General features: G+C 32.0%; 1 protein-coding gene across 1 annotated transcript in view; it reads left to right on the top strand.

Moving 5' to 3' along the window:
• Positions 1–6,290, top strand: part of rb (adaptor related protein complex 3 subunit ruby) — a 32,711-nt gene extending 26,421 nt beyond the window's left edge. Inside the window, exons 32-35 of the mRNA XM_080165291.1 lie at positions 471–612; positions 2,091–2,173; positions 2,899–2,992; positions 4,877–6,290. Coding sequence (XP_080021417.1) covers positions 471–612; positions 2,091–2,173; positions 2,899–2,992; positions 4,877–4,903 — 346 coding nt within the window. The 3' untranslated portion in view covers positions 4,904–6,290. The remainder of the gene's footprint in view (positions 1–470; positions 613–2,090; positions 2,174–2,898; positions 2,993–4,876) is intronic.
• The last annotated feature ends 17,612 nt before the right edge of the window (positions 6,291–23,902 follow it).

Raw genomic sequence — 23,902 nt, 5'->3', positions numbered from 1 at the left:
TCAAAAGTCAACAAATTTGATAAGTCAACGAATAAGAAAACATTAATAAAATTTTAGGAACTAGTGTAATTAACAGCCCATTGTATCCTGTCTGTGGGTAAAGTTGATCTTGTGTAGCATTACAGACCACCAACCCTTTTATTGCTCAATCTTATTGTAGATGCCCTAACTTACTATTGAAGATTGACGGCTGAAATTTTTTGTGAAAATTACCTGTATCAATAAGTATCAAGTGTATAAATTTACTTTGTCCGTCAGTCTGTAGGTCATGCATAAAAGACATTGAAAATATTGTTTATTAATATTTCAAAAAGGTTTCTTGATTTCTAAGCATTTTTGCATATTTATTAAATTATCATCTTCTCTATAATTTTTGTTTTTTTTGTCCTTCCATGAATTTTTTGTGCTTCGCTACTTATGGATGTTGTCATCCTTGTTTTTTTTTTAAATCATCGGATGTTATGTTCTAGGATGTCTGAAAATGAGTTCAGCAGCGAGTGTGGTAAGCTGCGAGGCATGAACGAGACGCGGGGCAAAGCCAAGGTCGGCAGTCATGCGGCTGACCTGCCAACTATTATTAATAGAATTTACAGGGTGGCTAATATTATACAGGTAGGTGGATTTGATTTACGTCATAATTAGGGATCTTAAGGGATAAGACAATGGATAATATATTAATGTACATACAATCTATTGATGATAAACAAAAGTACCCGTACAATCAGACGCGGGGCAAAGCCAAGGTCGGCAGTCACGCGGCTGACTTACCAACTATTATTAATAGAATTTACAGGGTGGCTAATATTATACAGGTTGGTGGATTTAATTGCCTACTTAAGGGAACTTCAGGGATAAGACAATGGTTGATATATTGATGTACAATCTAATGATGATAAACAAATTTACCCGAACAATCAGACTCAGGGCAAAGCCAAGGTTGGCAGTCATGCGGCTGACCTGCCAACTATTATTAATAGAATTTACAGGGTGGCTAATATTATACAGGTTGGTGGATTTGATTGATTGACGTTATAATTAGGGATTTTGAGGGATAAGACAATGGGTTATTGATGTAAAAAGCAATGATGATAAACAAAATTACCTGTACAATCAGACTCGGGGTAAAGCCAAGGTCGGCAGTCACGCGGCTGACTTACCAACCATTATTAATAGAATTTACAGGGTGGCTAATATTATACAGGTAGGTGGATTTAACTGCGTACTTAAGGGATCTTAAGGGATAAGACAATGGATAATATATTGATGTACAATCTATTGATGATAAACAAAATTACCCGAACAATCAGACTCGGGGTAAAGCCAAGGTTGGCAGTCACGCGGCTGACCTGCCAACCATTATTAATAGAATTTATAAAGTGGCTAATATTATACAGGTTGGTGGATTTGATGGACAAAATTGATTGATAAACAAAATCAACCCTGCAATTTTATTATTAAAAATGTTTGAACTTTGCCAGTTTGAATTGAAAACGGTAGAAAATAAATAAATGCAATCAAAGTTTATAAGCCAAACAATAAAAGACTGTGTTAATAAAACTTTGGGCTACCAGTAAAATTTACATTCTAACGTCCCTTCTTAAAAATACTTATGTCGGTAATGCATAGGTTAATGATTAATTTAGTAATGTTAGCATTGTCCTGCTAATTTGTTTAAAAACATTAAATGCTTATTCTTACGATGTTTAGGAATAATGACATTAGTGTAGATTCTCTGTACCATTCTAAAATTAATTTAAAGGCTTTGTTCGGATTTGTAATAGTTATTTATTGCATCGTATTATAGACATCTTTCCGCGGATATAAAATGAAGAATTATAAGATTAGAACAGTGGTATTAGTTTTGAAATTGTTTTTACTTTTGTATTCGTGGAAATCTGTCTGTAATACGATGCTTTACATGATTTTTCAGTCTGGCTGAGAACCGTTTCTTATCAAGCGGATATTACTCGGTTTCAAAACTATACTTGAAACAGTTTCCTGTTTAAAAACACTGCTTATCATTGTTAATATTCGTTTGTCCAACTGACTGATATAACGAGCCTTTCATGATATTATCATCCTTATTTCAGGTACCAAGTAGTGACCTGTCGGTGTTACAATTTGCTGGCAGAACTTTATCTCAAAAACATGCTGTTCTAATAACAATACAGGAACAAAAAATACTTTATTATCGAACTAATAATTATAGGAATAATATAATAAATGTTTTTTTAATAGATTTATTTTCCTAGAAATGTTATAAGACACAATAATCCGTCCTACTTTAAAAGGAATTTTTAGCAGACAATTTGTTTTTGTTTATATTTACTGACATATGAGTCATCACATTATTAAGAGCGTTAGGCAGTTCGTAACAAAATGTGGGGGAAATTTGATTTTCGCGGCAGCTATTGAAGATAGACAGCTGAAATTTTAGTGAAGATTTCTATGACACATGCGCATCTAAATAGTACATACATTGTTTTATTTTCGTCTGTCTATCGGCCATGCTTCTAAAAGTACATATTTTTCTTTTAAAAGTTTCATGTTTTTCTTTGAGTTTCTGCATATTCTCTATCTTGGATTTCTTTGTTATGACAACTGAACATCTGTTCGATTGCTCACTTTGTCAGTTTGTCGTCCATTCCATGATATTTCATTGTGCTTAACTACTTATGGATGTTGTCATCTTTGTATAAATGATAATAACTGTTACTTATTCGTTGGCTTAACAACTTTGGGGACTTTTTTTTGGTTTATTAATTGAGTGTTCAATGTTTCAACAACTAATTTTAATCTACAGAAGAGGAATTTTTTGTGTCATAATTTGTGATTTACATCGGCCATAGTCTAATCTCTTTAGATCCCTGTAATAAAGTATTTTTCTCCTTAACAGGATAAGGCGGGAGAAGAAATTGACTCGGATAACAAAGTTATTAAGGAGATTATTGTCAATACAGAGAATATTGTTATTGGAAGTATGCTTCTTAAGGTAACTATAACTAAGATAACAAAGTTATTAAGGAGATTATTGTCAATACAGAGAATATTGTTATTGGAAGTATGCTTCTTAAGGTAACTATAACTAAGATAACAAAGTTATTAAGGAGATTATTGTCAATACAGAGAATATTGTTATTGGAAGTATGCTTCTTAAGGTAACTATAACTAAGATAACAAAGTTATTAAGGAGATTATTGTCAATACAGAGAATATTGTTATTGGAAGTATGCTTCTTAAGGTAACTATAACTAAGATAACAAAGTTATTAAGGAGATTATTGTCAATACAGAGAATATTGTTATTGGAAGTATGCTTCTTAAGGTAACTATAACTAAGATAACAAAGTTATTAAGGAGATTATTGTCAATACAGAGAATATTGTTATTGGAAGTATGCTTCTCAAGGTAACTATAACTAAGATAACAAAGTTATTAAGGAGATAATTGTCAATACAGAGAATATTGTTATTGGAAGTATGCTTCTTAAGGTAACTATAACTAAGATAACAAAGTTATTAAGGAGATTATTGTCAACACAGAGAATATTGTTATTGGAAGTATGCTTCTTAAGGTAACTATAACTAAGATAACAAAGTTATTAAGGAGATTATTGTCAATACAGAGAATATTGTTATTGGAAGTATGCTTCTTAAGGTAACTATAACTAAGATAACAAAGTTATTAAGGAGATTATTGTCAATACAGAGAATATTGTTATTGGAAGTATGCTTCTTAAGGTAACTATAACTAAGATAACAAAGTTATTAAGGAGATTATTGTCAATACAGAGAATATTGTTATTGGAAGTATGCTTCTCAAGGTAACTATAACTAAGATAACAAAGTTATTAAGGAGATAATTGTCAATACAGAGAATATTGTTATTGGAAGTATGCTTCTTAAGGTAACTATAACTAAGATAACAAAGTTATTAAGGAGATTATTGTCAATACAGAGAATATTGTTATTGGAAGTATGCTTCTCAAGGTAACTATAACTAAGATAACAAAGTTATTAAGGAGATAATTGTCAATACAGAGAATATTGTTATTGGAAGTATGCTTCTTAAGGTAACTATAACTAAGATAACAAAGTTATTAAGGAGATTATTGTCAACACAGAGAATATTGTTATTGGAAGTATGCTTCTTAAGGTGATTAGTTTTTAGTTATTTATTTCTAGCTACTAGAAGCATTTAAAGGCTCATTTAGTTTTTTTTAGAATATAGTGGATTTCTTGGGAACATTTCTCTTGGGAGGGAGGAGTAAAACTCCCCCAAATAGTTGTAAACCTTCCTTTAACCTACAGGAATCTTCACTTAAAATTAGAACCATAGCGGTCCTTTGGTTACTGAGATCTTAAGCTACTGATAGACCTTCTGTTACAAAGGGAAGAGTAGGTTGCGCTAAAAACCCCGTAAAGGTTGTGAGTTTTAAGCTAAAAACAGTAGTAGAACGATAAAAATTTATGTTAACTTTAAAAAGATTTTTGTCTAGGTATAGTTATTTTCAATAAGAAATACACATACATATTTAGTGAAAATTATCGTTCTACTATTTTTAAGCCTTAAAACTCACACCATGACAGATTTTTAGCGCAACCTACTCCTCCCTTTATTTATTATTTGATCGCAATAGCGTATGTAAATTAAGATCTTGCAAACCGCTGGATCTGGATTTCGTATGGCAGATTTTTTTAGTAAGATTAGGGGAGATTCTTTGACCTAAAAACAGGCGAAAGTCAATAACATACAGTTTCACATCGGGACCTTCAAACAAAGCTAGTGTAGTTAAAGTGTTGGTTGTCTATTTGCTATTAATGCAGAGATTATAATGATAAAATATACATCTTATGCTTTACTTTTTATGTTTTTAGGAATTGAAAACGGCGTTAGAGCAATGAAGAAATTCTGGTAATATGAAAAGAAATTTAGACGCTATTTTTAGCTAAATTCAAAGATATGATTGGTTGTTATATTTATAAATTTTATGATCTTAGTATAAATTTCAAAAGCAAAGTAATTTTAATCTATTATAATCATGTAAAGTTGTAAAGGGGACATTGGGCTGTAAATTACAGTGGTACCCAAAGTTTTATAGCCACGTTATTTTTTTCGTTGGAACAGAAACTTTAGGTTCTTTTTATTTAATTTGGATTGGTTTGTTCTAATTACTCTAAACTAAAATAAATAAATTTATCGTCCATTGTCTTATCCCTATAATATCCTCTTACGTATTTTGTGAAAACTTCTCCAAAACTTTAAAATCGCACAAAACAGTACATGATTCAAATGGATTAAAATTGCCTGCCAAATCTAGCTGTCTCATATTATTAAATTTTTGTGTTTATTTATTGAAGGGATAGGACAATGAATGTTAAATTAACTGCCATTGTCCTCTCCCTTCATTCCCTGTTATGCTTTAGTTAAATTGGTGAGGGTTTGTGTAATAGGGGGGATAAGAGTTTGATATTAGTTTAGGGATTTTAGTGATTTGAATGTTCATTGTAACCCATTTTTGTGGGGGAAGGGGTATTTTTTTGTAAAGAATACTATTTTGCCTTTTTTTAAAGTTCAACATGAAGAAAAACAATAAACTTTGTCCCAGTGATGATTTTTAAATGAATTAAATATAGAATGTAATATTCCTTCAAGGCTTTAAATCGACTATAATTGCCTAAAATCATTTTCCAGTCCTACAAAAATTTGCTTTTAATTTTTTATTATAATTTTATTATTATTAAATATTTGTTATTATTTTTTTTATTCAGATATTAATTATTATATTTATTTTATTATGAAGTTTGTTTAAAGTCAGAAATACATACGTTAGAAAGGTATTTTTCATACCTTCCAAGGTTGCGGCTAAACGCAAATGATTGGCGGCTATCCGTACAGTAATAACGGCTATCCGCATATTATTAACGGCTGGCCGCACATAATAGCCACAAGTCTAACAATTAATAATTTTAATAACCGAAAACTAATAAAGTACAAAAATGCTCGCAGCTCACGTAAACGCGCGAAATAAACAGATTTTTCGCGCATTTTCTGTAGCCATGCATTTTTTCTTATTAATTATTTAAAAATTTTGTAGGTTCATTCAGTCGGTTTTTGATAATGTGCAGTCGGTCGTTTTGCCGTGGGCCTTTTGAAAGTTGCTGAAAAAAGACCTTTTTTTGTATTACCGACTTTACCCCTAATTGATGTATTTATTTAAATATTAAGTTTTTTTTTAATATAATTTTTACGTGATATATGGATGTGATCAAAATAAACAATTTGCATTTAGATTTTGTTTTAGCAGCTACTAGGTTATGTAAATCCGTTTGTCCGACTAAGCTTATGAAAATAACTATTTACGAGCGGCAAATAGCTTTAAAACATCCCAATGACTGTAAGAAGCTTCCCTTAAAAGAACAACTTAGTTGGGCTAGCAGGTTTTTAAGTCTCAAATTTAAATCCGCTTGTGTACAAGAAAAATCTCTGAAAGGAGGATTGTTTGTTTGGGAAAAGGTTCAGACATCCAGCTTCATTTTGATGGTATGATGTGACGATTTTACTCTGGCTAACACACGGCTGCCGAGCCCTGGAATTAAAAATTTTAACTGGCTATAAACATAAATGAAATATTTATATTGATGAGAAAAAAAATAATCTTCGTTTGAAATTATATGAATATTAACTATAGACATTTAATAGATGTACATTTTTTGGTTAAAATTTAAATTGCTTTGGTTTATATCAATCCCTTTAATATTTAATATCCAAGTTTAACTAAAATTAGGACACAAATTCTAAGACCCAAATAAAATCAGAGTTATCGACATGATTCTTTATGTATCCTCTAATATCATTCCTATGATGAATAACTAATGGATTTAAAAGTGATATGGGGATTAGCTCACTCTGTAGTGCATAACTCTAATATTTATCTCGAGGCGACTAACAAACTTGATTTAGATAAATCATTTGTTTAACCCATCCAAATGTAAATTTTGAAACTAATTTGAAAAGAATGGGCTGTTTATTACACTAGTCCCCAAAGTTTTATAACAACGTTTTCTTCTTCATTGGCTTAATAACTTTTAGGGACTGTAGGGAATTATGATTGTTTGGATCATTAAGTTGGGTGATGAAACGTTTAATCTACTGAATATATCATCATTGGGGATGTACATTAATTTATCGGCCAATGTCTTATCCCTTAGTCAATTCAAATTAGGATATTAACATGCTTGAGGTTACCACATACCCTAAAAAACAATCTTTTCGAAAAAATTTAGATTTTAAAGTTATATTTACTAAGAACTAGCAAATAAATTGATCTATAATCTATTTAAGCTTGAAAACCATAACCGCAAAGAATGGGTTAAAAGTGTATGCATATTGAATGCTTGCAAGGAGGTGCGGCCATTTATAGCAAATACTTTTGCACATACATACATTTACAGATGACAGGTATTAAGTAGACTGAGAATATACACAAGTTTAAAAAGTACAACTTCTAAAATATTTAATATTTGATTTTGGGTATAGTCCTTTCCACGACATCCCTCCATAAGGAGCAATTCTTCGTATTTTTCACAGTAGCTTTTCTCCTATTTCTAGCCCCTGCGGGGGGCTCTAACCCTGTGGGGCTAATTACTAGGGTTGGGCCGGATATCCGGCCATTTTTATTATCCGGCCGGATACCGGATATTGAAACTATCCGGCCGGATATCCGGCAATATAATATTTTATATTTTACAACAAATATTTCTGCATTTTTTCTTATAAATGGCTGTAATTTTCTTATTATTGAAGCTATAAGAACAATTTTTTTTAATATGTTTATCTTTATGTAAATTTTATATTAGAAATCTCAAAACATAAATTTTGGCGGGGGCAGCAGTTCTTGGCAGCTGCCAGCCTCAAACTGGCGGTCGGCAGGTAAACAGCAACGGATTTTATGAAATTGTAATATGTCATGAAGACATATAAAAAGCCTAAATTTAAAATTTGAAGTGTCTAAGTCAAAAATTGCTGTCACAGGAACCGTTTCAGGACTTGCAGGACTATACCTGGAACCTGAAATCGACTTGAACACCTATATTTCTTATCAGGATGTACGACTTTAGAGTATTTGATAATATGAAATGCTTTGTTTAAGTAAAAAAAAATGTTTTTAATTTTTACCTGAATGACCTTGCCAGGTTTGCTGGCATCCTGTGCCCGCCAGGAAGGAGGTACTCAAAAAATTCCAACTCTCAGTTATGTGTCATACCCATATTTCGAAAGTCATTTAGTTATAGCCCTCTACCTTTTATACAGAGAAAATGCACAGGGGGGGGGGGGGCATGCGTTCAATGACACCTCCCCGCCCATCCTCCAACAGGGGTTAATATTACAGATTGAGGTTAGTAATAGTTTATTAGATTAATTGCTTAGAAGAAAGATCATTTAATAGTTACATAAATTTTAAAGTTTTAACCTGAATCCTTATAATAAAGTAACAGGATGTCTATAAGTTTGTCTGTCTGTCTGTACTGAAGGATCTCGCTAACCGCTGAACCAATCGGGTTCTCCTTTACAGGGTAACTTCTCATAGGCCCTGGGAAGGTTTATAACTATTTTGGGTGAGGGTACCACCACTCTCCCAAGAGAAATTACCCCTAAAAAAAAATACCCCCCCCCCCCAAAAAAAAAATATTTTTATTTAATTTTTCAACTAAATATAAAAATAAGTCAGCCCCCCCAAAATTCAACTCCCCTCCGCCCTCAAGTGCCCCTAGAGGCCTCTAAGGGCGTAGCCGCCAGTTTTATATAATAAGACGCCAGTAATTTGGCCGGTTATCCGGCCGGATATCCGGCAATTTGGCCGGATATCCGGTAGTTTGCCGGATATCCGGCGTTGGCCGTATATCCGGCATTTGAAATCGGCCGGATATCCGGTATCCGGCCAAAAAACTATCCGGCCCAACCCTATTAATTATCTAACCCTGTGGGGCAATCACCTAACACAAAATAACCTATAAAAAGCCATTTTAAAAATACGAAGAATCGCTCCTTATGGAGGGATGTCGTGGAAAGGACTATACCCTTGATTTTTATATACCTAAGTATTTTAGTTGATGAAACTTTTTAAAGATATTTGTAAAACCAGAGGAAAACGGATGTACGGAAAGTGTAATGTGTGACGTCATAAAAAAGTCAATTCTTCATCTCTTTTTTAGGGGTTTCCTTTCCCACTTCTTTTCATCCTTCCTCTAAAGACGTATTTTTATGACGTCACACATGATAATTTTTGCATATCCGAGGAAAATCTATAAATACAGAATTTGAACTGTACAAAATGAACCCTTCAATTTGACTGTCATCTCAAGAATTATTGAGCCTATAATATTTCTGTTCATTTGTGTTTTAAAATTATAAATATCCGAAAAATTATAACCTTTTTTATACAAAGGAAATATTTGATGCTAAAAAACAAAAATAACATGATGTATGTTTGCGGGTCTGTACTGAAAGATCTCGATAACAGCTGGACTGATATGAATGAGTAAAGCTTCTTACTAGTCTCTGGAAAGATTTTTATATACCTTGGGTGATGGTAACTCATTCTCCATCCCCTAAAAAGAAATCGCCCCTAGGAAATAATTATTTTCATTAAAAAGGTTCCTTACTTATTTTTAAAACTAAAAGTTAAGTTGGTGATTATCTTTAATGCAAAATATCTATAATACAAAGTAGAATGATGTCTGTCTATCTGTCTGTCCCTTAAGATCTCGGTAACCACTGAACCGATCAGATTTTACTCTTCAGAGAATGTACTTATTGGTCCTGTGGTGGTTTTAGGCTATTTTCTTGGGGGTGGGACACCCCCCCCCAAAAAAAAATCCCCCCCATTTTTTTGTTTATGGGGCAGTTGGTGCCATAAAACTACTGGCAGCACCAGTAGTACCTTTTTTCTGATTACCTCTTGGGGCAAAGTCCATAGAGGCTAGGGGCGAATCCGCTAGTACATAAAAAAGCATTAAAAATGAGCATCTCAAAATTTATAATTGCAGAAAGATCTATTTCTTACATTTGTAAGAAGAATGTTAAAATACAGGAATCTTAAGGGATAAGACAATGGTCGATAAATTTACATACATCCTTGTGATGATAAACAAAATTACACATTTAGTAGATCCAATTTATCGTTGGAAATGTTTTTACACTTATAGTTTCTAAAAATCCAAAATTCTATAAAGGTATCCAAAGTCAAAAGATAAAGTGGTACAAAACTTTGGGTACCAGTATAATTTACAGTCCAATGTCTATTTCCTCCCTGCAAAAAAATGAAAATAACTTCCTTGCAAAGAAATAATTTGCATATATGTACACCGAATTATATTCTGATTGTAAAGAATCATATGCAAGATTCGTACATTAATTATTATGTACTTATATTTGTATATATTTTCAAGATTTGTATTGTAATTAAAATGTACTTTTTCTTTCTTAAATTGCATATATGTTTACCAAATTATATTTTGATTATCAAGACCTATTACGAATTTTGTACTGCAAAAATTTTGTACTTATATTTGGTTATGTATAACAAATTATATTCTGATTGTCAAGACTTAGTTACGAGATTCATACAGCAATTATTTTGTACTTATATTTGCAACAAATTATAATCTAATCTTCAAGTGAAGTTACAAGATTCATACAGCAATTATATTGTACTTATATCTAAGCATATATGTACACCAAATTATATTCTAATCTTCGAGACTTAGTTACAAAGATTTGTTTAGGAATTATATTGTACTTATATTTGTAAATATGTACATCAAATAATATTCTGATTATCCAGACTTAGTTACAAGATTTGTACAGCAATTATAATGTTATTTTTCTGTCATAATTTGATATATGTACAAAAAATTCTTTTCGGATTGTCACTACTTAGTTACAATATTCTTACTGCAAATATGTACGGCAAATATATTCTGATTGTCAAGACTTGTAATGATTTATACTGCAATAATGTTGTACTTATATTTGTATATATATACATTTTATTATATTTTCGCATTTTCTCACTTGATTTGCATATATGTTCACCAAGTAATTTTCAGATTTTCAAGATTTGTACAGCAATTATAGAGTTGTTTTTTTATCATAATTCGATATTTTTAAAACACAATTCTTTTCGGACTGCCAAGACTAAATTAAAAGATTCGTACAGCAATATTATTGTACTCTACCTGTCATAATTGATTGAACTCATTGATTGTAGTGTACATACTTTTTAACCAATGATTTAAATCTAAATAAGAGTGATTATTTTATATTATAATTAGGGATGTATATCAATTTATTATCCATTGTCTTATCCCTTAAAATCACTGAACATTGTACATTCTGTAGAAATCTTTGAATATAGTCGGAGACACAAAATTTCTGAGGCTTTAAAAAGATCTTTGTTGTAGTGATGCAATTTGAATGCTAATATTCTTGTAAAATTTTTATTAGTGTGGCCTGAAAATAACATAAAATTTGAATGCTAATATTTTAGTAAAATTTTAACTAGTTTGGCTTGAAAATAGCTCAACATTATTATATATTCTAGTCAAATTCATATAAGCGTGGCTCAAAAACAACATAAAATTGAATGCTAATATTCTTGTGAAATTTGTATTAGCATGGCTTGAAAAAAAAAATTATTCCTAGAATGATTTTATTCTAGTAATTTTTTATTGGTGTGGCTTGAAAACAACTTAAAATTTGAATTCTTACACTCTAGTAAAATTGTTAATGGTGTGGCTTAATAACAATATAGAATTAGAATGCTTATTTTTTAGTAAAATCTTCAATAATGTGCTTAAAAATAAACTTAAAATTTGATTCCTTATATTCTAGTAATTTTTTTATTAGTGTAGCTTGAAAAAAAAAACTTAAAATAAGAATGCTTATATTCTTGTAACATTTTTAATAGTAATTAATATTCAAGAAATATTTCCTTTGGTGTGGCTTGAAAACAACTTAAAATGCAAAGATAATATTGTAGAAAATATCATAAGGTGAATGTAGATACATATTCTGAACATCACACGATGCTCTTACTTATCACTAAATTATGCTGGTACCTAAAGTTTTACCAACACATTTTCTAATTCAATGCCTAAAAAACTTTGGGTACTTTCATAAAATCTGGATTGGTTGGTTCAAACAAATAGAAATCAAACTTTTCAACTATTAATATTAATCTATAATCTTCAATTTATCGTCCATTGTCTTATCCCTTAAGATACCTTAGATGTAATAATGTACTAGTAAGACTTTTAGAGTTGCTATGCTTGAGTCAATAACAAGGATGACACCATCAATAAGTAGCGAAGCACAAAAAAACACGAATTGACAACGTGAATCAAGCAAATGAATTTTGAAAATCTGACCAAAAACATAAAAGGTATGTGGAAAATCAGTAAAAAAATTAAAGCGGCTAAAAAGCTACTTCAAAGCAGTTGGACTGCTATAAATGTATTATGCCATATAATAAACGAAATGTTGACAAGAAAAATCAGAGGTCTAGCTTTAATAGCAGCTGAGTAATTCCAATTCCCCACATAGCGTTACGGACTAACGGAATGACTGACAAACAGACGGACATGCAAAGTGAATTATAGAGTAGCTTCGCTATTAAAAAATGACAAATAGCTGTCATGTAAAGAAATAGCGGATCAATTGAGATTATTTGACCTTTCTAAAATAAATAAGGGATAGGTTTATAGTAGAAAAAAACATTCTTTAAAAAATGACAAATAGCTGTCATGTAAAGAAATAGCGGATCAATTGAGATTAATTGACCTTTCTTAAATAATTAAGGGATAGGTTTATAGTAGAAAAAAACATTCTTTTGAGTGCCGTAGCTACCCTATACCCAGCGAAACCTTTTAAAAAAAAGGTAGCATGCTACCTTTTTCGATATCTCTAAGAGTAGCATTTTGGCGAACTTTTGTGAGCTCGTAAGATGGTAGCTAGCTAGTATTTTAGAGCTCCTACTTTAGTAGCTTGCTACCTCATAAATTATTAGCTTTTCTGCTAACTTTGGCGACCTCGAAAATACTAGCAGAAGAAAAAACGCGATGTCGCTCAAACGTAGCATTTTACAGTGTTAACACACACATACATCAAACACACAATCAACCCATGATCAAAATTGATAGGGAAAAAATATAGTTTATAAATTTGCCACTAGGGACTCAAATAATTTTTTAAAGACTCTATCAATTTTTCTGTTTTCAAACTGAAAACAATAAAAATGGTAATACATAATGTTATAGAGTGTTGATAGTCTTTGGTGAAAAAAGTTATTTTTAAAAGGCATTCTTTTTTTTAAACAACAGCAATTATAGAAACATATCTTAATGATCATTATATTAAGCTGAGAATGGTATGGTATTTGCTAAGTTGAAAATTTATTCAATTAAGCAATGAGTTAAAACATGAATAAACTGAGAGACATGAATGAGAGTGACATATTCTTTCTATCTTCCTCTCTCTCTTTGTCACTATCTCTTTCACTGTCTCTATCTCTATGACTCTCTCTCGCCCCCCCTCCCTACATGCGCCTTCCACTTTTCTCTATGATTAAAGCTTTCCCCTGAGTTTGGAGCATTTAGGAGTTCGTATAAGAAATGTTTAGAGTCGCCGTCGAGATCTCCTTTGACGCATTTTAATTTATGCTACTATTGTGCGACTTCGCCCCATACTCTGCTACGATATCGATGGCGAACTCGCATGCTACCTTTTGCTTGAAAGGACGATTTTCCAACGTTTATCGCCCAAAAATTAGGTGTTAATTCAAGGCGAATAGGATTTGAGGTAGCATAGGACTCGGTACATATATTGCACGAGCTCGAAGGCGACTCCACGGCGAAATGTCTTGCTGGGTAAGTGATAAAAAGTGACAAAAGTACCCAAAGTTTTTAAGCCAAGGAATAAAGAACACATTAATAAAACTTTGGATACGACCTCATGTTCTATAAGGCTTCGCTTCTATTGGACGTTCTCAATTTAAGCTAAAACTAATTAAGATTACAGTTATTACTTTTTCAGAATTTAAAAAAAAATTTGAAGACAACATTGCGTAATAATACATGAAATTTTTTTTAAACCTAATTGTCTGAACAAAGTTAAAGGCATTTTTAGATCCTCTGTTAGGCACCAATATCCCTCAAGCATTTTAATAAAAACTGAAAAAAAGGTAGATTGGTTTTTTTTCTCCCATGTCTAATCCCGACGGGGACCCTAACCCTGCAGGACCTAACCTAACCTAACCTGATCTAAAGTAACAAACAAACAAATAAAAAACTACCCCTCCTTTTTTAATTTTTAAATATAATTTATAAAATAATGGGGGGAGGGGGTGTCGGTGGCTAAACAAGGCACTCTGAGAGGAAACGCCAAAAATCAAATAGAAAAGAAACAGATAATGAAACACTTTTGGTGTGCGATATTTTCCACAAAATATATTAAATCTTCAGAACCGCAAATTATAAATTATTACCACAGCACAATTCCCGTTTGCTTTACCGGTAATATCCTCTTAGATTTTTTTTCAATATTGAAAATTTGAGTAGCCCCTTTTCCTAGAAGCTAGGCGTATTTAAACAGATTTTATTATTACTAGGATCTTACAACAGATTTTTATGTAATCTAATAAAGTGAAACTTGTAGCTGGCTAAAATAACCATACCCCATTTATAAAGATGAACGAACTGACCAATAAATAAGGTCCATTTTTCTAAGCTAAATTAACAACAAATTTTCCCTTGTTAATATATCCACGTAGATTCTATATCCATTTATTGCTTTCTTAAGATTTGGTTTCCTATTTGCTAGTCTACTTTATCAATAACTAAAAACACAGTAATAGTGTCTGACTGATTATGACGTAACAAAAAAAATTAGCCAATGAGAGGCCGTTATTGACCAATGGTAAAATTTATAGTTGCCTCTCATTGGCTAATTTTTTTTGTTACGTCATAATCAGTCAGACACTATTACTGTGTTCATAACTAAAGTCTATGCTACTTTACAGAGGGAAACAGAGAAAGGTTGTAGTTTACATTAATTAATTTCCCCCGCCTCTCACCCCCCCCCCCTTCCCCAAAAAATAAATAAAACTATCTTGCAACATGTAAAAGGTTTACTAAAAGAGTGCCGGATCGGTTCAGCGGTTAACGAGATCTTTAAGGACAGACAAACAACCTGGGTACTTTTTTTCTTCAATAGGTCGAGATATTACCGGACATTCACACACGCACACACCATACTTCTTATTTCTTAAAATTACAGGATTGAACGATAACGAAATTAATATGTGACATAAGAGGGTGGAAAGTTTGTACACTTAAAGGAAATGAAATTTTAGTCAAATATTGCATGGATGTTTTAGCTTGTTGTTATAGTTATCAATCTAATTTTTGTGAAATGTCTTAAATGGATCTAACTGTAAAACTTTCTCTCTTTCCTTCTCGAGGCTATTGGGGTGAAACACCACCCCAAACACTAAAATTATAAGTTAAGTTCTGAGCTTATTTTTAATTGAGCTCGAGAAAAGTCCCCCCTTTTGAAATAATATTTTTCGTTTGTTTGTTATTACTTTAGGTTAGGTTAGGTTCTGGTAAGCCTTGCAGGGTTAATGTTTAGGTTTTGTTTATGACGTAATTATTTTTTAATTATCCTCGAATGGGACTAAGAAATTTCTTTATGGTTACTAACACAACCTGAGGAGTATTCAACTACAACCCTACAATTTTGTTATCCTATACATTAATATTTACACCATTAAAAAAACTTTATTTAAAGTAAAATTAATAAAAAGCAGATTTAAATTATCCTATAATAAAGTATTAATCAATTGTCAAAATTAATGAAAATTAATTGTAATACAAGTTATATTTGAGATAGTGAATGTTTTTAGATGTATTAATTGATAGACATCTACCGGTAACACTATTAATGATACTGAAGTATTGAGTATTTTAATGGCTTTCTCGTGATAGCTTTCTTAACTTTATAGGCGGGTAGGGAGGGGAGGTTTGTGAATGTAAAATCCCCCACCTATCTATGTGTGTGCCTTATCTACATACTTATTAGCTTTCTTCTCAATTTCTCCGGCGTTTTCCCCTCGCTGAGCACAGAATTGTCTCCCCCCCTCCTTTTTTAGTAATAAAGATTTTTATAATTCACTTTGTCCGTCCGTCTGTCCGAAATGTGAAGTTTTTATGGGGTAGATGGCGAAGGTACAGATAAGAAAAACTTTGGGTATCAGTGAATTTGCATTCCAATGTACCCTCTCTCCTTGCACTTTAAATATATGACAATATTCGGAAATGATAGAACATTAATAATATTTTAATCATGTAATTATGTATGTGGATATTTCTGGTTTAAAAAAATTATATTTTTAAAGTATGTCTATGTTTGGTTTTATGTATGTATGTATGTCTTTCCTAATGTTTGTTTGTTTGTTACAAAAATCTCGCTAACTGCGGGTCCGTTCAGTTAAACTTTTAAAGAACGCTAGATAAGGATCCTTTAGATTATTAATATACTAGTGGATGAGCCAGTAGCATCTAAGAACTCCAAATAACAGCTTTCATCAACTCAAAGACCTCCAATTATAAAACCACCAAGTAACATATGTGAAGCTTCTCTTGATGTAAAACTCATTTCAGTTTCAGTTGCAGAGATATTACAGGACAAACAAAAATCCTAACTTATTAATAATAGGATTTTGGGGTAGAGTATTTAATAAGACCCTTCTGCAAAAAAAGTACCTCAAAATTAATTTTCCTACAGAAAAAAATATGAATTATATTCTTCAAAAGGGGCGATGCCATGAAGTTAAAAATAAAACAAGTAATACCTTTTTCTCGTATTCATTCGAATCCGGTGGATAGGAACCGGTTCTCATCCATACGAAAAAACTATGTCTATCATCGTATTATATCCAGCTTTCTACAAATATAGAAATGTACAATCATAAGATTAAAACCAGTTTTTTTAGCCCGTGCCTTCGGCATCTCGGGGCTAAAAAACTAGTTTTAATCTTATAATTGTACATTCTATATCCGCGGAAAGCCGTTTATAATACGATGAAAGAAATAACTATTATTTCTGCTTTCTGACTGTTATTCATGTAACAAGTAAGGCAAAATTATCCAATAGTAGCTAAGCAAAAAAGTTAAAAACTAACAATAACCAAAAAAGAATATGCAAATACAATTATAGGAGGTAGTAAGTTTTTTTTATTTTGGGCTATTTTATTAACTCTCGGGATGGTTTAAGACTATTTTTATGCCTCCACCTCCAACTTCAAATACATAGTCACTAAATGCTAGGGACGCCTCCGCGATTATTGGAAAAAGAACGATTAAAAGAAATTTTAGGTTAAAAAACAAACGGTCAAATAGGAAAGGGTAAATATATTTATACTAATGGTAGTAAAAAAGAAGCGTAACAGACTTTGAAATGACAAACAGACCAACTTGTAATGCATGCAATTGTAAAGAAGCTTCGCTGCCTAAATTTAAAATTCATGGAATCAAGCTGCAAATTATCCTAATATGGGTGGAACGCCCATCTTTGCTCATACCATGAATGTATGCTTTCTGTCTAAAACTATATAGTAGACATAATATTAATGGATAAAGTTTTTATAGGCATTTAATCATCCAGTTCATGCTTATGTAATGAGAAACTTAGTGCTTTCTTTGCTCATACCATGAATGTATACTTTCTGTCTAAAACTATATAGTAAATATAATATTAGTGGATAAAGTTTTTATAGGCATTAAATCAGCCAGATTAAACTGCATTATATATGGCCTGGAGGACCCAATTGTGCATGGTAATTAGTTGCACCTGTTTTGGGCCAAAGCATTCCCACTACTCTAACTATTAATGTCGAGCAACTGACATAGCAGCAGCAGGAACCATTTTAATGTGTTTATTTATGACATTGTGTTTAGCTGAGAACCTATCACCTTCCTAACGATAAGTGAAGGCTTGTCGCGGGTAGCCAGCTGCTGATAATGGTGATTGGCAGCTACCTTTAACACTTCTGCCTCAGAGATTTTTGTTTTTGAAAATTCTAAAATAGAATTTACGTAAAAACCAGAAGTTCCCAAATCTGCTGTCCATCTCAGCATGACATTATTTCAATGTCATGCCTAATTGTCCTAGTAATCAATTTTACAAATATCAATTTGATACGATGATTTTATCATAGGAAAATTAGATGTCAAAAGACCAAAAAAAGACCTAAATTATTTTTTCAAGCTTATGATTCATGAAAGCAAATTAAGATTATATCCATGATAATTAAATCCATTACATACACACACCCACACACACATACACACAAATTTAAAGAGAGTTAGTGACCTCATAAGCATCTAATGTGAAGACACCTTTTTTTTCTCTTCTCCAAGACTTGAATGGTGCGCAGATGAAGTGTGCGCAGCGCCAAGGATCTAAAGGGATAAGACAATGGCCGATAAATTAATGCACATCCCCAATGATGATAGGCAAAATTTCCACTTCTGTAGATTACAATTAAAGTTTTAAATGTTTGAACTTTCAACTTAGTTAACCAACCAGTCAAAATTCAATGAAGTCTCCAAAGTTGTTAAGCTAATAGAAGAACGTTACTATAAAACTTTGAGAACTAGTGTAATAAAAAGCCCAATGTCCTCTCCGTCCCTGGTGCGCGCGGCGCACATATTCTTTCTGGAGAGCGCGCCTTTCACTGCTTTCTCTCACAATGCGCCCGACAGATTTTTTTGACAGCACGCATGGTGGTGGTTATGGGACAAACGTTGAAGTTGAACCAAGCAGAGCCAAAAAAATGGTAATCAGTAGCATTCTGATTTCATATGAGATCTTAGGGGATACGGCTATAGATGATAAATTGATGTACATTCTCAATGATCATAAACAAAATTACCACTTCTGTAGATCTAAAATATTGGTTGAAAAATTTGGAATCAACCAATTAAATTCAATCAAAGTAACCAAAGATTTTGAACAACTGCACCGTGTAATATAACGTGGTTATAAAACTTTGCGGACCAGTGTAATTAAAAGTCCAATATCAATGAGCTGCTTTCAAAGGCATTTGTCCTTATTTTTCAGTGTGTGATTGTATGTTACTTAAGATCACTGAAAAGATACTGTTGAAAAATCAATTCAATCTTTGAGTAATTTGAGTGGTCAGTTCATACAAGCAGGGCGGAGACATTTGGCTGTTTATTACACTAGTTCCTAAAGTTTTATAGTAACGTTTTCTTATTCCTTGTTTTAACAACTATAGGGACTTTTATTGAATTTTGAATGGTTATTTAATCAAGTTGAGTAACCAATCATTTCAACCACTAATAGCAATCTACAGAAGAGGTGATTTTGTTTATCATCATTTGGGATGTACGTCAATTTATCGGTCATTTTCTTATCCCTTTAGATCTTATAAACTTTTATGATTCCAATGTTTTTCTAATAACCACAAGTTAATTAAAGGAATATCTTGAATGTGCCTTCCCTTAACCAGACCACACCTCCATAAAAAAAAAGGTTTTGTGGGGTCCTACAGGGATCTATACTAGTTACTTTGATTTTCAAAAAACAATATTTATTTTACAAATAAACATAAGAACTAAAGAATTATCTAAAATTGAATAATAAATTATGTTTATATTTTTATAATATTTAATTTTACAAGGCGAAAGCCTTAGATTTTTTTTCTGTAGAGCGGAAACAGTGTTACTTCCACAAGTGCTACGGACACAAACAAACCATTATTCAAGAAAAAAACAGTGATGTACTGTCTTTTATTGTGTTTGTGTATTAATTTTTTTATGAAAAGGACACTCCTTGTCAAGTGATTTATGTGATTTATTCAAGTTAAAATTATTGATTCATAATAAGAAAAAATGTTGTTTAAAAAATATGCCGCGTCAAGAATAATTTTGGATGTGATTTTCTAAATATTTTTAATAATAATTTAATAAAAAGAAAGTGTAATATAAGTTAGATATTTTATATTAGCTTTATGATTTGATTTTAGTTGTTGTTAAAGTCTTGATCAAATAAGGTCTAATTGAAGACGTTAAAACTTGTACCTACTGCTACTATCAGGTGCATAACATTGGTAGAAAAAAAGGGGAATACCTTGGCCATAAACAGGCACATTTTATCACAAAGCACGGTTAAGACTTGCAAACAAATGTTTTGAAATTAAGTTTTGGTTGTCTACAATTGTTATTCTCAGGGAGATAGAGGTCATTGGACTTCAAATTATTCCAGTACCCAAAGTTTTATAAACAAGTTCTCTTTTATTGGATTAAACACTTTGGGTACACTTATAATTTCTTGATCAGGTGGTTTAAACTTGCAGAGTCCAAACTTTTTAATAACAAATTTATATTACATGAGAGGGAATTTTGTCCATCATAATTGGGTATGTGTAACAATTTATCAGATAAAAATAAATGGATGAAGGTACTTTTACAAACGGTGACATTGCTCAACTGTTCAAGAGTGCAGGGATCTAAAGAGATAAGACAATGGCCGAAACATTTATGTACATTCCCAATGATGATACACAAATTGCATATTCTGTAGAATACAATTGGTTATTGAAACGTTTGGACACTCAACTTAATGAATCAGCCAATCAAAATTCAATAAGAGTCCCCAAAGTTGTTGAACGAATAAGAAAACGTGATTATAAAACTTTGGGGACTAGTGTAATTAACACCCCAATGTCCCCTCCCTACCTTCCTGTAAGGAGTGACAGTTCAACTTTTTTTCAGAAAACGTTGCGAAAAAAATCCGTGCAAAAAAAGTTCGACGCAAAAATGGGCAGCTCTAAAATTTTGACAGGAAAAGGACTGATTCAGATTTTATTTTGTAAATATCAAATTTTTTTCTGAAAAAATACGTTACTTCAAAAGTTACAGTTGGTTAAAAAGGTGAATGGTTGTGTCGAGAAAGTTGTCTGGAGATAAGAAAATAAAGAGTAGATTCCAAAAAAAACCAATGAAAAATATTAAAAGTTACATCATCCAAAAAGTAAATCTCAAAAAATGATACAAAACACATACATATAAAGTTTAATATATAGTTTGGCAGCCTCACATCAGCCGCCTGTAAGCCTCAATGAAATCAATCTTTTACAATTTAGACAATCAGCTGGAAGTCTAAACATGACCCCAAAATATGGCAATCCTTTTTTTAAAGAATATTTTTTAAGTTTCCAAACGGGTTTAAATTTGAGGCTTATTCGTGACTGACGCGCGGCTGCCGAGCCCTGGTTTAATTTATTACTTAAAGTGACAAAATATTTGTGAAAAACTTTACAAAGTGTCTCAAAAAATCATCCATGTGACGTCATAAAAATGAGGGATTGTCCCATTTCTTTCCCACATCTCCTATCATCTCTCATTTTTATGACGTCACATGGCTAATTTTTCGAGAAACTTTGTAAAACTTCATTGTGAAGATTAATTTTTTTTTGTAAATTGACACAGAATTTAATAAGGTTTCTTAAAAATGTCATACTCATTTTTTTCCTATTTGATTATTTTTTTATCTTGTACACATATTATATTGATTATAATGATTATAGGATAAAAGTAATGTTTCAAATTAATATAGAAATTTTACAAAATCATGATGCTAAGTTTAAAATCGATAGGACAGTTCTAATGTAGCACAGTTTAATAAAATAGATATTACAATTCTAACATAGGACGTATTATAGAAAATTTTAGCATTAATAAAGATAATTAAAACATTTCTCATTGGGCTGTTTAATAACGTTTTCTGATCAGTGGCGTGCGAAGCACTTTGTCTAGGGGGGGGGGGGCATTTTGAAGATTTTGTAAAATTTTGCCCCCCCCTAAATCAAAGTGCCCCGGGGGGGCACTTTGCTTTAGGGGGGGACATTTTGATTATATATACTTAAATAAGGGCGTTTTAAAGGGTGGGATTATATGATTATGGGCCTTCTAGTTCTTATCCCTTCTTCCCCATCCCTTCCCCCATCCCTATTTCCATTAATATCCCACATCTCTTCCCCCCCCCCATATCTTCTCCCCCATCCCTTCTCCCCACCCTGCAATGACCGAAGGGAAGGGAGCTAGAAAGCATCTTCAAAAAAAAAAGTACAGAAGATAATTTAACCTTTCCCCCCCCCCCCCCACCACAAAACATTTTTTATGGGTGGAAGGGGATGTTATAAAATCTCAGCAGGAGGGATAAATAACCCCATTAAAAAAATTTTTTGGTGGGAAGGAGATAAAAACACTCATTTTGGAAATAATTTACCAAAAATTAACCTAATTTGTAAAACTGATTTTAAATATTTCTTTATTGTATGACAACAAGGATGACAACATCTTTAAGTAGCAAAGCACAAAAAATCATTAATAAGAAAACAAACAAGTAGATTTAAAGAGCATCTGTTGAAATAAATATATATTTTAGGTAGAAAAAGTCACAAGTCCTTTTTCCTGTATGTTGTGTGATGACAGTCAAAGTAAATTACATACTGGATGCTCGAAACAGCAAGAAATTTTATTTTTTTTAATATTTTAATTCACAAAAAAATTTATCGTACCATAAAAACCAAAGATATAAAGAACTATGTAAAAAATAAAAAAATTACTTGTCCTTTCATCTACAGATATAAAAATCTCTTAGAAATATGGAAAACTTTGGGGTATAGTCTCTTTTGTGGCAACGCCTCCTAAGGGGCACAGTAGCTTTTAATAGGTTATTCTAGGTTAAGTTAGGTCAGGTGATTTCCCCGCAGGGTTAGGCAATTGGCCCCGCAGGAGCTATAAATAGGTGAAAAGCTACTGTGAAAATACGACGAAATGCACCTTAAGAGGCAATGTCACAAAAGGTACTATACCCGAAATTTAAAAGATACAAAAATAGCCAAAAACGTCCTGAAAAGCAGTCCGACCTCCATGAATTTTTAATGGTTAATTATACTCCATAATGATGGGAATGTTAACATTAAGTTTTAGCCTTCTATCTTTAATTGCAGTTGAAAAAATCACATTTTTCCCTTAGCATTACGAACTGACAGCCATAGTGAATTATAGAGAAGCTAAAAAGTTATATCAACATATCCTACCCTCTTTAAATGGCACTTTAAAAATCTGTAAATTTTTCATGAAGTTGTGTTTCCAAGGATTTATTAGGGTGGTGCGCAAAGCGTACCTAAAAATATTTACTCCCCCTTTGAACTAAAATCAATTAAAGACAACAAGAGTGGCGTATTTTATCAAGTTAGGAACATAGAGTGTAGTAAAGTTAGTTTTAAGGGTTTTTAATGAAAATTGCCATAAAAAACATGTCTTTTTGTTAGGGTATGTACACAAAAAAAATGATAAACTTATCCTGAAAATAAAATGACATCATTTATAGTTATTCATTTAGACAGAAATAGGCTTAGATAATATCAACGCTGTTTCTTTTTTATATAAAGCTAGCGGCTTCGCCCCTAGCCTCTAGGGGCTTTGACCCAAGAGGTGATCAAAAATGTTTTTTGGTTAAATTCGTAAAAGGACCAAGGAAATCTTCAGCAAAAAAAATGGAGGGGGGATTTTTTTTGTTTTTGGGGGGGTTGGGGGTGTCCCACCCCCCAAGAAAATAGCCTAAAATCACCACAGGACCAGGTATATTCCCTGAAAAGTAGAATCCAATCGGTTCAGTGGTTACCGAGATCTTAAGGGACAGACAGACGGACGGACAGACATCATTCTACTTTGTATTATAGATAACTTTTTGATTAAATATTTGTTGTTTACACATGTTTTTATAGAAATAAAAACAAAATATACAAT

The sequence above is a fragment of the Acartia tonsa genome, chromosome 6, assembly GCF_053477335.1.
Source record: "Acartia tonsa isolate MP-2025a chromosome 6, ASM5347733v1, whole genome shotgun sequence".
Lineage (NCBI taxonomy): Eukaryota > Metazoa > Arthropoda > Copepoda > Calanoida > Acartiidae > Acartia > Acartia tonsa.
The sequence above is the reverse complement of the archived record's forward strand: the minus strand, read 5'-3'. Positions and strand labels throughout refer to the sequence as shown.